The sequence below is a fragment of the Anolis carolinensis genome, chromosome 6 (genome assembly GCF_035594765.1).
Source record: "Anolis carolinensis isolate JA03-04 chromosome 6, rAnoCar3.1.pri, whole genome shotgun sequence".
NCBI classification, from domain to species: domain Eukaryota; kingdom Metazoa; phylum Chordata; class Lepidosauria; order Squamata; family Dactyloidae; genus Anolis; species Anolis carolinensis.
Window position 1 is genome coordinate 83,372,491 of NC_085846.1, and position 12,696 is coordinate 83,385,186.

A 12,696-nucleotide genomic window follows, 5' to 3' on the forward strand; every position below is an offset into this window, starting at 1 on the left:
ATTAGCAGTCTGCCTTCCAAGTACTATCCAGGACTGGCCCTGCATAGCTTCTAAGATGAGACAAGATCAGGTGCCATAACATGCCCTCTTTTAATTCTCTTCTTTGTCTAGCAGACAACGCTGTCAATATATTGGCCCATTGAAGTATTATCATCAGTCTTTTCCTAGACAATATGGGATTCACTTTGGCATACTTATTGCTAAGCCTGTGGCTGATCACAGTCATCAGGCTCACGGGAGTTAGCTCTGTCAGGGAGAAGTGTGTCAGCTGCTCTCATAGGTTGGAACGTATGTTCTGCTGGATTTGGGGGCTGGTGAGCTGGAGCAAATGCAGAGTGACAGCTATTGCTTGTTTGCTATGAAGAGTCACTGTCTGAGCACAGCTTTAGAGTTTTGAGTATAGAGCACAATAGAATCCTGTATCACAGAGCTAGAAAATGTCACTTTTTAGACTATAGCTGCCCAAACCTGCCAGTTTGGACTATTTTGGGAGTTGCGGACCAAAAAAGATCTTTTTTTGTTTGCAAGACTTTTTGTTTTCATTGTTTTTAAATAACCAAATTCCACACTATGTTCCAGTCAGAGCGATTTCAATCAGTATATGCACAAAATAGTTACATAGAATCATAGAATCATAGAATAGTAGAGTTGGAAGAGACCACATGGGCCATCTAGTCCAACCCCCTGCTAAGAAGCAGGAAATCGCATTCAAAGCACCCCCGACAGATGGCCATCCAGCCTCTGCTTAAAAGCCTCCAAGGAAGGAGCCTCCACCACGGCCCCGGGGAGAGAGTTCCACTGTCGAACAGCTCTCACAGTGAGGAAGTTCTTCCTGATGTTCAAGTGGAATCTCCTTTCCTGTAGTTTGAAGCCATTGTTCCGTGTCCTAGTCTGCAGGGCAGCAGAAAACAAGCTTGCTCCCTCCTCCCTATGACTTCCCCTCACGTATTTGTACATGGCTATCATGTCTCCTCTCAGCCTTCTCTTCTGCAGGCTAAACATGCCCAGCTCTTTAAGCCTCTCCTCATAGGGCTTGTTCTCCAGACCCTTAATCATTTTAGTCTCCCTCCTCTGGACGCTTTCCAGCTTGTCAACATCTCCCTTCAACTGTGGTGCCCAAAATTGGACACAGTATTCCAGGTGTGGTCTGACCAAGGCAGAATAGAGGGGGAGCATAACTTCCCTGGATCTAGACGCTATTCCCCTATTGATGCAGGCCAGAATCCCGTTGGCTTTTTTAGCAGCCGCATCACATTGTTGGCTCATGTTTAACTTGTTGTCCACGAGGACTCCAAGGTCTTTTTCGCACACACTGCTGTCAAGCCAGGCGTCCCCCATTCTGTATCTTTGATTTCCATTTTTTCTGCCGAAGTGAAGTATCTTGCATTTGTCCCTGTTGAACTTCATTTTGTTAGTTTTGGCCCATCTCTCTAGTCTGTCAAGATCGTTTTGAATTCTGCTCCTGTCTTCTGGAGTGTTAGCTATCCCTCCCAGTTTTGTGTCGTCTGCAAACTTGATGATCGTGCCTTCTAACCCTTCGTCTAAGTCGTTAATAAAGATGTTGAACAGAACCGGGCCCAGGACGGAGCCCTGCGGCACTCCACTTGTCACTTCTTTCCATGATGAAGACGACGCATTGGTGAGCACCCTTTGGGTTCGTTCGCTTAGCCAATTACAGATCCACCTAACATTCGCCCTCCTCCAATCTGCTGGGACTTCTCCCGTTCTCCAAGAACTCTCGAAGATAATTGCCAGTGGTTCTGAAATAACTTCCGCTAGTTCCTTCAGTACTCTTGGGTGTAGCTGATCTGGCCCTGGGGACTTGAATTCGTTTAGAGAGGCCAAGTGTTCCTGGACAACTTGTTTCCCTATTTGGGGTTGGATTTCCCCCAATCCTTCGTCCATTCCATGCTTTAAACATAGATCCAATTATCAAAACTATGGTATTTCCCTTGCAAGGGTGTCAATAATCAAGATTCATGCTTGATGAAAGGTCCAGTCAATCAGAAAACTATAAACATGAGTATTTGGGATAAATCGTTGCATCCCAAAAGCCTTGATGAATAGCCATGCTTTCAGTTTGTTCCTAAATTTAATGAAAGATTACACAGACCAACCATCTGCACAAGCAGATGCCAACTGGTAGATTCCATATATTCTGTGTCTCAAAAACTAAAACTGATAGGGAGAAAATGATGCCATTTTTGGAATCACAAGGTCAAATATACCCAGAAATAGGTCTAACATTTGAGACACTAAAATGTTTGTTAGTCATTGATAGTTCGAAGAGACCACATAGACCATCCAGTCCAACCTCTTGTTATGCATAAATACACAATAAAAGCACAGCCAATAGATGCCAAAATTAGTGTTATTCTTAAATGAAACCATTGTTGGTCCCAATCGGGTTTTGAAGGCGGGCATTGCACAACTTAGAAGTGCTCATCTATGTCATGACTCAGAAATCCTCCTCCTATTTCCCGACACTAGTATTAGCTTCACTAATGGAATATAGAGCCCTTAGTAGACAGAAATACTCAGACACAGTTTGTTCTTATTTACCATAAAACATTGTTTAAACTTCAAAAGATTCCCAAGAGATTTGCAGGATTTTTTGAAGGCAACACTAATAGAATCGTTCCAGAAGTCGAGAGTGACGTTTGTAGACGGTCCATGTTTTGTGGGCATATAACAGAGTTGGGAGGAAAATAGCTTTATAAACAAACATCTTGGTATCTCTACGAATGTCTCAATCCTCAAACACTCTGCTTCATTTGAAAAAATGCTTCGCTCACTGAGCTGAGGTGATGTTGTATTTCAAAATTGATGTTGACTTTTGAGGAGAGTTGGCTGCCTAGGTAGCAGAAATTGTCAATATTTTCTAGTATTATGCCTTTAGCATTATTACATATATACAGTTTTGCATTTAATGGCATCAGTTGCCTCTGAATGCACACTATTTCACATCATTCTTTGGTGATATTAGTTTCCAGACAGTAGTTTGTCTTGAAAGTCACTGCCAAGAATTAAGCTGACATCTTGTTGTATTCCTGGAGGAAATATTGACTAACAAATCATGTCCAGGAAATCCTAGAGAAAAGGGGTTGGCAAACAGGGTGTAAATACAAGCGACCCTGCCAAATTCTCTTGGGAACAAAAGGATGCAATTTAAACGCCATTACTGAAAGTGCCCCTTTGGCTTTATTCCCAGTTCTTTCTGCTTCATGAGAGATCTGAGGCCTGATGAGAGAGTGTGGCTTAAATGATTATTTTAAAAGTGGGGAAGAGGCATGATTTCGCTAAAAATCAGGAGTCTGAAGTCTGGGGTCCCTAATCTGGGTGCTATGAGAAATGTTAGGTGTCCTTTATTCTACGAAAGAATATATCACAGTCAGAAAGCAAAACTGACACCAGATAAGAAGAGGCCAAAGATGCTGTAGAATTGTTTTAACAACATATTTGGAGTAGTTTTTGCATTGGGAGCTGTTGTAGCATCTTTGTTCACAAATGTTGAAGGAAAGCCTCAGCATCAATTCCACCTTAGTTACATCCTGCTTTGATTTAATACTTGTGTCATCATAGGTTATTAACAACCTAAAGCTACAAATATCATCATGTTTCCCTGTGTTTCACTGTAATAGCATTATTTTGATTTGAATGGAACTTAATTCTGTTTAGCTACAAAATTGTCAAAAGATGACACACAGGTCTCCAAGCTCCAAAGAGAAAACTGGAATGACCCATACATGTTATCTTGGTGCAGTTTTATTGTCTTAAAAAGGGCAGGAGTCAGAGGGAGGGAAATATCAAAACTACATTTCAGACCTTTCTCTAAAGCAGGGACAGGAATGGCTAGCAGACACTAGCCATGGGTCCTTGGATCCTTTCACATTATTGTTTAAACAAGAAAAAGAAAAAGAGATTACTCAAAAATATCTGAGGGACATTGTTAGCATCTGAGGGATGCTAAACTGTGTCTTAGAGGCCTTTCACCTCAATATAGTCCAAGGTCACTTTCAGTCACCACTTTGTGTGGCAGTGTAGCTCACTAAGGGTCCAAAAATAGTGGAGTTGGCCAGTGCAGAGGTGATGCTCCAGATGTTGGACTGCAGCTCTGATAAACTTTGCTAGCATTGGCCATAGTGAACTATCATAGATGTTTGACATCTGAAGGGCTCATGATCCCCTCTTTTGCAATTATGCAGTTTGACCCCTAAGATACTCTCAAACACAGATCTTTGCTGTAGCCAACTAATGCTCTATTCAATCTCACAACTATATTTTATGACATTAAATTAATTAAGTTAATGGCTGTTTGTCAGGGCATGTCTGTTTGCCACCTGCTTTTTGACCATGATTGGAAATACTAAGTAATATTTCAGATAATTAAATACAGGTTGAGTATCTAAAATGCTTGGGACCAGAAGTGTTTTGGATTTCAGATATATGTGCAGTATATATTTGGATTTTGGAATATTTGCATATATATAGTGAGATCCTTTGGAGATAGAACTCAAGTCTTAACATGAAATTCATTTATATGTCATATACACATTGCGCACATAGCTTGAAAGAAATCTTGTATACAAAGCCTGTGTACATTGCACAATCAAAAACTAAAGATGTCATTATCGCAGTGACCCATATATACGGACAATTTGTCTTTTGAAGCATTTTGGTTTTCTAGATAAGGGATACTCAATCTCTATTAATGTTTGGGTTTTCAAAGAACTGTGGTGGAAGTGGTTGTCCAAGGTCAGAGCATATGCCTTAATTCCTTTTTTGCCCCCTACTAGATCATTTCAAAGGGATATATATCTGTCTCGCTTCTATATGTATAAGGGCATTGAATGTTTGCCCTATAGGTATATAATGTGATCCGCCCTGAGTCCCCTTCGGGGTGAGAAGGTCGGAATATAAATACTGTAAATAAATAAATCTATGTTATAGGCTTATTCTGTTTCCCGTAGTGACATGAGAAGACCACATTCAGGACCATGAGAGCAATTTTGTGTTTCCCTCATTATTCCTCATCAAAAGGAGCCATAGCTTTCTAGCAAAGAATACAGGTTTTGCATGCAGTGTGTCCCAGATTTGGTTCCTAGCATCTCTAGGTAGGGAGTATGAGAGACTTAAGAAACTTCATAGGAAATCATAGACAGGTGTTTCTAGTGGGCATAAGCTAAATGAATCAATGATTTGACTCAATTTAAGATTGAATCTAACTTATATGTAGCTATCATGAATTATAGTCAATGATACCTTTGTCTCCATATCAAATTAAAGACTCGGTGCCCATTATCACATCATGGAGATTGAAGTGCCATCATTCTTGAACTGTGTAAAGAAATCCATACTGAATTTCCCAGCATTTAGTTTCAGTGGCTAATCCTAGGCTCTAGCATTACCGGAGAGGGGGAAATCCATCTCATTCAATTAGGGCAGATCTGTCTAGACACTGAAAATGTTACTGCTATCAAGTTGGGACAGGTCTGCATAATCTGTTGTTTGAGAAACAAAATATGATCTACAGCAATGCAACTCAAAGTGGTGTTGATCCCCAGGCCCTTAACTGCTGGTCCCTTTCAGGTTTCCAGGAAAGAAAAAAAGAATAATAGCCAATCAGCACAAATGTGGTATTAGCCCCTGGCATATGGAGGAAAAAGTGGTTAGTTCTCCATACGAGATAACCTGGGAAACTCTGATCTGTACAGTTCATAAAATTTTGTTTGACATGTGTCTCACCTAGCCAGTTGCTTTTTCATTTCTGTACTTGCCGCACCATGCCACATTTTAAAGGAAACATGGAATTCTGTAGACATTTCCATTAGTGTATTTCCCTACAGACCTAGCTTTTCTGACATTACGAACAAAACTCAAATCTTTAAAACAGAACGCCTGAAGGATATTTAAAGTACAATCTTTTAGAAATCTATTTTAAAGTAAGTCCTGTAGCATTTCCAGCAAATGGATATAGAGTTGAAAATAAGGGAAGATCATTAGTGAATGCAAATTCCCTCATGATTAGTCATTCTTGTCCTAAAAATATCTTAATTTTGTTTGCAGTTACTCCCATTTGCTGAAGAGGCTTGTTTGAGCCTTTGATTACTTATACACAATTTAGTGACACTTATTACCATAGCAGTGTGCTTTTCCTGCTCTTCTTCATGTTGTAGCAGGGTTGGCTGCCTGCCACTCTGCTTCTAGTAGTGTTCTCCAGAATCAGGTCTAGTTTATATATGGCAGCATGATTGTTGTCAGCCAGTTGTCCCATCCAGTTCTTCTTTGCCTGACCTAATGTGAAATCTAAGGGAATAATTGCCTTGCAATCCCTTCAACTAGGGATAATACTTGTGACGTTTTCCCATGAAAAGATGGGGATGTTTGTGTTACAACAAGAGGGAAGGGAAAGTCATACTCTTCACTATTTTGATGTGGGGACATTCTTTAACGGAACATACTCTAGAAACTGATAAATACAGATTTAAATTCCAAAATGATTAGTCAGACTTGTACTTAAAGGTCTGTTCCTTTTGAAGATTTCTGAAGTGCTTAGTCAGACTTGTACTTTAGAATATTGGTCCATTTTGAAGAAGACGTAGATGTTGCAGAGTTTGAGACAAAATAGTTGGCCGTGCAGGATCCTCTTACTAAGAGCCTACTGAAGAGCTTTATTTATACCCACTTTCATGTGTTTCTCAGATCTTTTGAGTCATCCTACATGCCCAGTATCAGTGTACCTATTTTATTAAAACCAAGTAAGGGCACCATAGGGAGTGGAGGTTAACCCTTCCCTTTCAGACTCTGATTCTGAAAAGTATACCCCTCCTTCAATGTTGAGTGATAGAAAAAAAGGCCCCAATGAAATGTGTTTGCATGTGGAAGTTGTGTTTGGAGAGGGAGAAGTTAAATCTGCAATCTCAGTCTACATCATACTTAGCATTCAGTTTTTTTCTCTCACAATCCTGATGTTACCACATCCATCATATTTAATGCCATATGCAGTTAGATCCTTAGTAGATCCCAATAGCTGCTCTACATTTTGCAGTATGGTTCTTAAAACCATATAGCAAAGCAATAGTTTTGACTTCCAATTGGGTGCAGTGTTAGCCCACTCCTGCTTTTTTTTCGATGGTACTTGGCTTTTTAAAAAGTTGCACCATATGCTTCTAAGCAGCTTTCATGGTGTGTGAATTATTTAACATACAGAAATATCAATAAAATAAGTTTTCTCTCTACATTTTCCTGAAGCTCTGTTCTCTCTGTGTTTTGTACCATTAGCCAAGATACCTTGACAGCCCAAATGTGCTTGTTCTTTGTCTTAAATATTCCAGGCCATAGCACAAAACACAGATCTTAAAGACCGGTTACGCAGAATACATGCCGAATCTATGCTTCTTGATTCAGCAGCTAATGCAAAATCCAACCCTGATTTGGCAAAGGTGGGTATAGCTTTCCTATCTTTCTGCGGTGCTGCTTGTTGCATCTCCTCCTTTCCCTGACTCTACTGATGCCCAGCATCCCTCTTCACCCCATCCTGCTCTTTCTTTCCTCCTGCTTATGAGTCATTGTGTGCATTAATTGCAAATGCTTCCCACAGCATGTTTTGACTGATCTTAGCTGACAAGCTTCCGTTTCCTCTGTAGATTTTTTTTTTTTGGCAGTACCCATTCTTTCCTTTTGTTTAGTATCATTGAATTGTTGGTAGCATCAGCACTTCACATATAATTTCACAAGAGAGCAGGATCTTTCAACACAGTCTGAGAATGCATTTCACAAAAGGGACCAAGATAAGCATGATAATATGCCAACACACATACACATACTCATCCCAGGGTGTAACTATTTGAAGGAATAAGTTGTAAAGGTGAAATGTGTCTCAAGTTACAGTTTCACTGCCAGTTGTCACATTATCCTTTTCACTTCAATGTTTCTATTATGAGTAGCTGAGATCTCCTGCATGCCAAATAAAAATGAATGGAGATACCTGCATGGCTAACAGTAACAGATGGTGAACTTTTTTAAAGAAGGAAGCTGGTGTAATATCATTTAACCGCAGGTGTTGAATAATATAACTATTAATATATGCTCAGAACATATATCTTAATTTTTGAGATGCTAAATGGAAACGTGGGTTAACCTATTTATTGATATTGTGTTAAAATAGGTATTGTCAATGAATTCCAGTGATTAATTTTGGGACCATAAAGGTAAAGGTTTTCCCCTGACATACTGTAAAGTCTAGTCGTGTCTGGTTTCTAAGCCGAAGAGCCAACGTTGTCCGTAGACGCCTCCAAGGTCATGTGGTCGGCATGACTGCATGGAGTGCCATTACCTTCCTTCCTACTTTCATATTGATCTACTCGCATTTGCATGTTTTTGAACTGTTTGGTTTGGCAGAAGCTGGGGCTAACAGCAGGAGCTCACCCCGCTCCCTGAATTCAAACCGCACACCAAGTTCAGCAGCTCAATGGTTTATTCTGCTTCACCATCAGGGGCTCCTTTGGGACTGTAATGTATACATAAACACAGCATATATTGTAGAGAAACCTGTTGGTGTCTCATGCATGTGTAAGTTCCTCTCCAGAAGCAATTGGACATTTTTGTCCAAATCACAATGCTCACAATCTGTTCTCAAGTGTGAAATTAGAATTGCACTTGCGTACCGTGGCATGTGTCCATTTGAATACATACTTGACTGTACATTCAGTTGCCCATTTCCATGAAACACAAGGTCCCAATATTTATGTTATGCAGCTCTGATGTAGGATCTCAGCCAGTGATACCAGTCTGTGTAATTCAGGTTTCAGATCTGTGCTAAAATGTTCCTTTCCTTTGGCACAGTTTTTGCTGCTAAAATCATGCCTTCCAGAATAGCAATAACAAAGTTGTCTCGTGGGGAAAGAATACAGTAATAGGGCTCAGCCTCATGAATCAGCACTGTTCATTTAAAAAAAAATATAGGAGAGCAATACTACAGTATTATTCACTTCTGTTGATTATAGTGTGGTCACTTTTCATCTAAAAAACTTGGATTTTGTGAACACTCAAAAGAAATGTTGATGTTGTCGTTGCTGTGTGTCTTCAAGGTTCTGATTTATGACAAACTTATCACAACATTTTCTTGGCAAATTTTATTCAAAGGGGATTTGCCCTTGCCTTCCTCTGAGGCTGAGAGTGTAAATTGCCCAAGGTCCACTGCCAATGCTCATACTACAGTAGGAATTGTTAATGTTATGATTTAGAAAGGAAAGACACTTAGACACAGTTGTCAGCCACACGTTTGTGATAATTTATGATTATGAAATACATTTGTGGAGAAAATTCATAGCAGCTGGTAAACCCTGTGTTCACATTTGGCTTGGATGTTTGAGTCTACTCTACAGCTAAACATTATGTTGTTATACTTTCAAATCTTGTAGTAAATTATTCTGTAATTTGATGGTTAGAGCTAAAACATTTCAAAATGATTTTAAGAATGTAGATATTACTGCTTCAGAATGCAAAGGAGAAATTTCATGGCTAAATTGAGAGATCATCTGCTCTAACCCCCACTGTCCCATAACAGTGAAGTACAAAAATATGGAACCTTGTATATAATAAGAATCAAAGTGTGTATGTGTGTTTTTGGGCAACAGATTTCCAAGACATCTCCAACTTCCAGAAAGCATTGTGACTCCCACCGACGACTAATCTGGACCACAGAGGCATACAGACCCAAAATGACCATCAGAAAATACTGGAGGGTTGTTGTTTTTTTTGGGGGGGGGGGGGTATCTTAGAATATGGGAGTTATAGTTCACCCACATCCAGATAGCATTCTGAACCCAATCAATAATGAATCTGGACCAAACTGGGCATGCATACCTGGCATACTTGAATATTGGTGGGCTTTGGGGAAAATTGACCTTGAATTTTGGGAGTTGTGGTTCACCTAGATCCAGAGAGCACCGTGAACCTAATGATGATGGAGCTTTTGGCAGGCATACCCGACATGCCCAACTTTATTTTTATTATTTTTATATTTAATTTAAGACATACTATACTTATAATTCTGTTACAATTGTCCATCTACTTAAGTATATTTTGTTTTATACCCCCCATCCCTTACTCTTTTCTTGTGCTACCTCCACTTGGCCCAACTTCATCCTTTAAATCCGAAATTTCATTGTTTCTGTTGTAAGTTTGCTTCCCTTTCCTTCAATGAATATAAACTCAATAAATTTACCCCATATGTTCCAAAATCTGTTTGCTTCCATATTCTCCTTTTAACTTTAATGTCACAAGTCAGTGTATCATTAATCTCTGTATTCCAAAATTCTCTATACCCTTCTTCTAATTGAATTTCCCATTTATCTTTCCAATTCTTTGCAATGATTAGTCTCGCAGCCGTTAGTAAACTAGAGGTCAATTCTTTCTCTTCTTGTGACATGCCCAACTTTAAATACTGATGGTGTTTGGGGAAAATTGACCTTGAATTTGGGAGTTGTAGTTCACCTGCATTCAGAGAGTGCCATGAACCCAACGTATGATGAATCTGGACCAAACTTGGTACACAGACCCAACATGGCCAACTTTGAATGCTTGTGGGGTTTGGAGGGAAATCTTTGAATGTAGGGAGTTGTCGTTTACCTGCATGCAGAAAGCACCATGAACCCAACCAACAATGAATCTGGACCAAACTTGGCACACATATCCAACATGGCCAACTTTGAATACTGATGTGGTTGGAACAGTGACAGATGATGATGGAAGTTGTAGTTTACCCATATTATGAATTTTCTAATGAGTCCATTTTTAAAATTCAAAACACAACAATGAATACTTTTTATGTTTATCATTGCAAAAGGCCCAACCGGGACATCACTGGATACCTAAGCTACTGCTAAATAAATGTTGGAGAAATATATCATTATGAGCAATATGGTATGGCACAGGCAGTGATCTCCTGAGGAGACACAATTATGCAATAATCTCAGTACTCCCAATTTTCTCAAATAATTTAGGAAGAGGGCTAATCCCCCCAATCCCGTATTTCAGTGTTAATATTATTGTGTCTTTGTATGTATGATAAAATTAATGCAGGAAGTGTTTAAAATAACCTTTGGCAGTCATATATCCGTTTGTCAGTCAATTTGATGATCTGGCAAATGCTTCTGGGGTTCAGTGTTTATAATGACCCACTGCATATGTCTTGCTAGCTAAATGAATGAATTATCAGAGCAAAATGGAAAAGTTATTAAATGGAAATATGTTAGCACATTTAAAAGATAAGTCTCCAGGTACTGGGGGAATCATGCTGCACATTCCGTGATCAAAAACCTGAAGAAACGTATTCCACCCAATTTACTTTCCTGTGAATACCTGTAGCCTTAAGGAATCCTCAACTGCAAATAAACTATTAAAAGATTTGCCAAATTATTGCCCCTGACAATTTCGTTCAGACTGGAACTTCAGCTCATTCTGTGACTATCTAGAGAGCTTCCTTGCAGACATTCTAGTCTCCTTTTCCATTATAATTCCATACAAATCACTCCTTGTTCCTTCGCCCCATTTCTATGATTGCCTTTGTTGGGTTTAATCAAGCCGAATTTTTCAGACAGACTGAATGAAAAATGATTGCAAACTGCTTTTATTGGCGTTGGAGGAAATTGCCGTGGTTGGTAGCTTTTTATATAGTGTCGGTCTGTTCCACTATAAAATGGAAGGAAAAAATATCTTGTGGCTACTCTAATATTAACTAGGTTTTTTTCCCAATATGAGTTTTCTGCATCTGAAGAAGTTGACGGTAATCCACAAAAGTTTATGTTGAGATAAACTCATTAATGTTATAGCTGCCTTGAGGCTACTTTTCCCTAACATTTTATGTACCTGTGGAGAGGGGCAAATGAGAAGTAGAGAGCTGTCTTGTGGTCTCCTTTGTAGAATTCAATAAGCAGCCTAATTTGAAGAAGAGATAGGCAGCTTACACCTGCCATATCCACAAATGATAGATAAGTATCGTAGCTACTGTCTTGGGCATTGCATGAATCAAGATTTGAGGAAAGAAAAGAATTGCACAGTATATACAGTTGTCACCTTTTCTTTATGGTTTGCCCAGTTCTTGGGTGCTTTACTGCTCTAAAATAGACACTCACAATTATTCACCTAATTGCATATTATTAAGTCTCAGTGCATCTGCTTTGTTTTGACTACTCGTGCCCCCATGGAATCTACCTCTTCGCTCCCTTTGTCACCAGTTTTCTCAGTTTTTGCACTCATAGTGCAGGACTCACCCAAAATATTTTGCCATAAGTGATATAAAAGTCCTGGACATACAGCTGGACTGACAGTTGAATTTTACTTCAAGTGATAATAGGGTAGGGCCTACAGCCATACCTGATGGAGAAAGGGAATTTTAGGTTGTCTAGAAAGCGTTTGTGGGTTCTATGCATTGGTGTATCTCAGAAGTAGCAGGTGCAATTTGAAATGAAGGAAATGATACGTTGCAGATTTTGGGGGTGTCTTACCCTGCCCCATCACTCTCAATTTGTCTGAAGTAACATCTCACCAGAAGTCTGTATCTCACAATCCAGCTACATGTACTAGACTTAACACATGGGATGGGAACTGATGTCGCCAATCTAAATACTGGTGAAGAATGTGGGGATTGTAGACCCTTAACGTATACTGAACAATATACTTAAGCTTAAGATC

The 12,696-nt window shown here is 39.5% G+C and overlaps 1 protein-coding gene across 4 annotated transcripts in view; it reads left to right on the top strand.

The window, feature by feature from the left end:
* Positions 1-12,696, top strand: part of osbpl3 (oxysterol binding protein like 3) — a 148,946-nt gene that overhangs the window by 109,365 nt on the left and 26,885 nt on the right. For 3 of the 4 annotated variants that reach the window (XM_008112667.3, XM_008112666.3, XM_062958084.1), the window contains exon 12: positions 7,335-7,442. The exons of the other annotated variant lie outside the window; for it this stretch is intronic. In XM_008112667.3, coding sequence (XP_008110874.1) covers positions 7,335-7,442 — 108 coding nt within the window. The remainder of the gene's footprint in view (positions 1-7,334; positions 7,443-12,696) is intronic. 4 annotated transcript variants of the gene reach the window in all.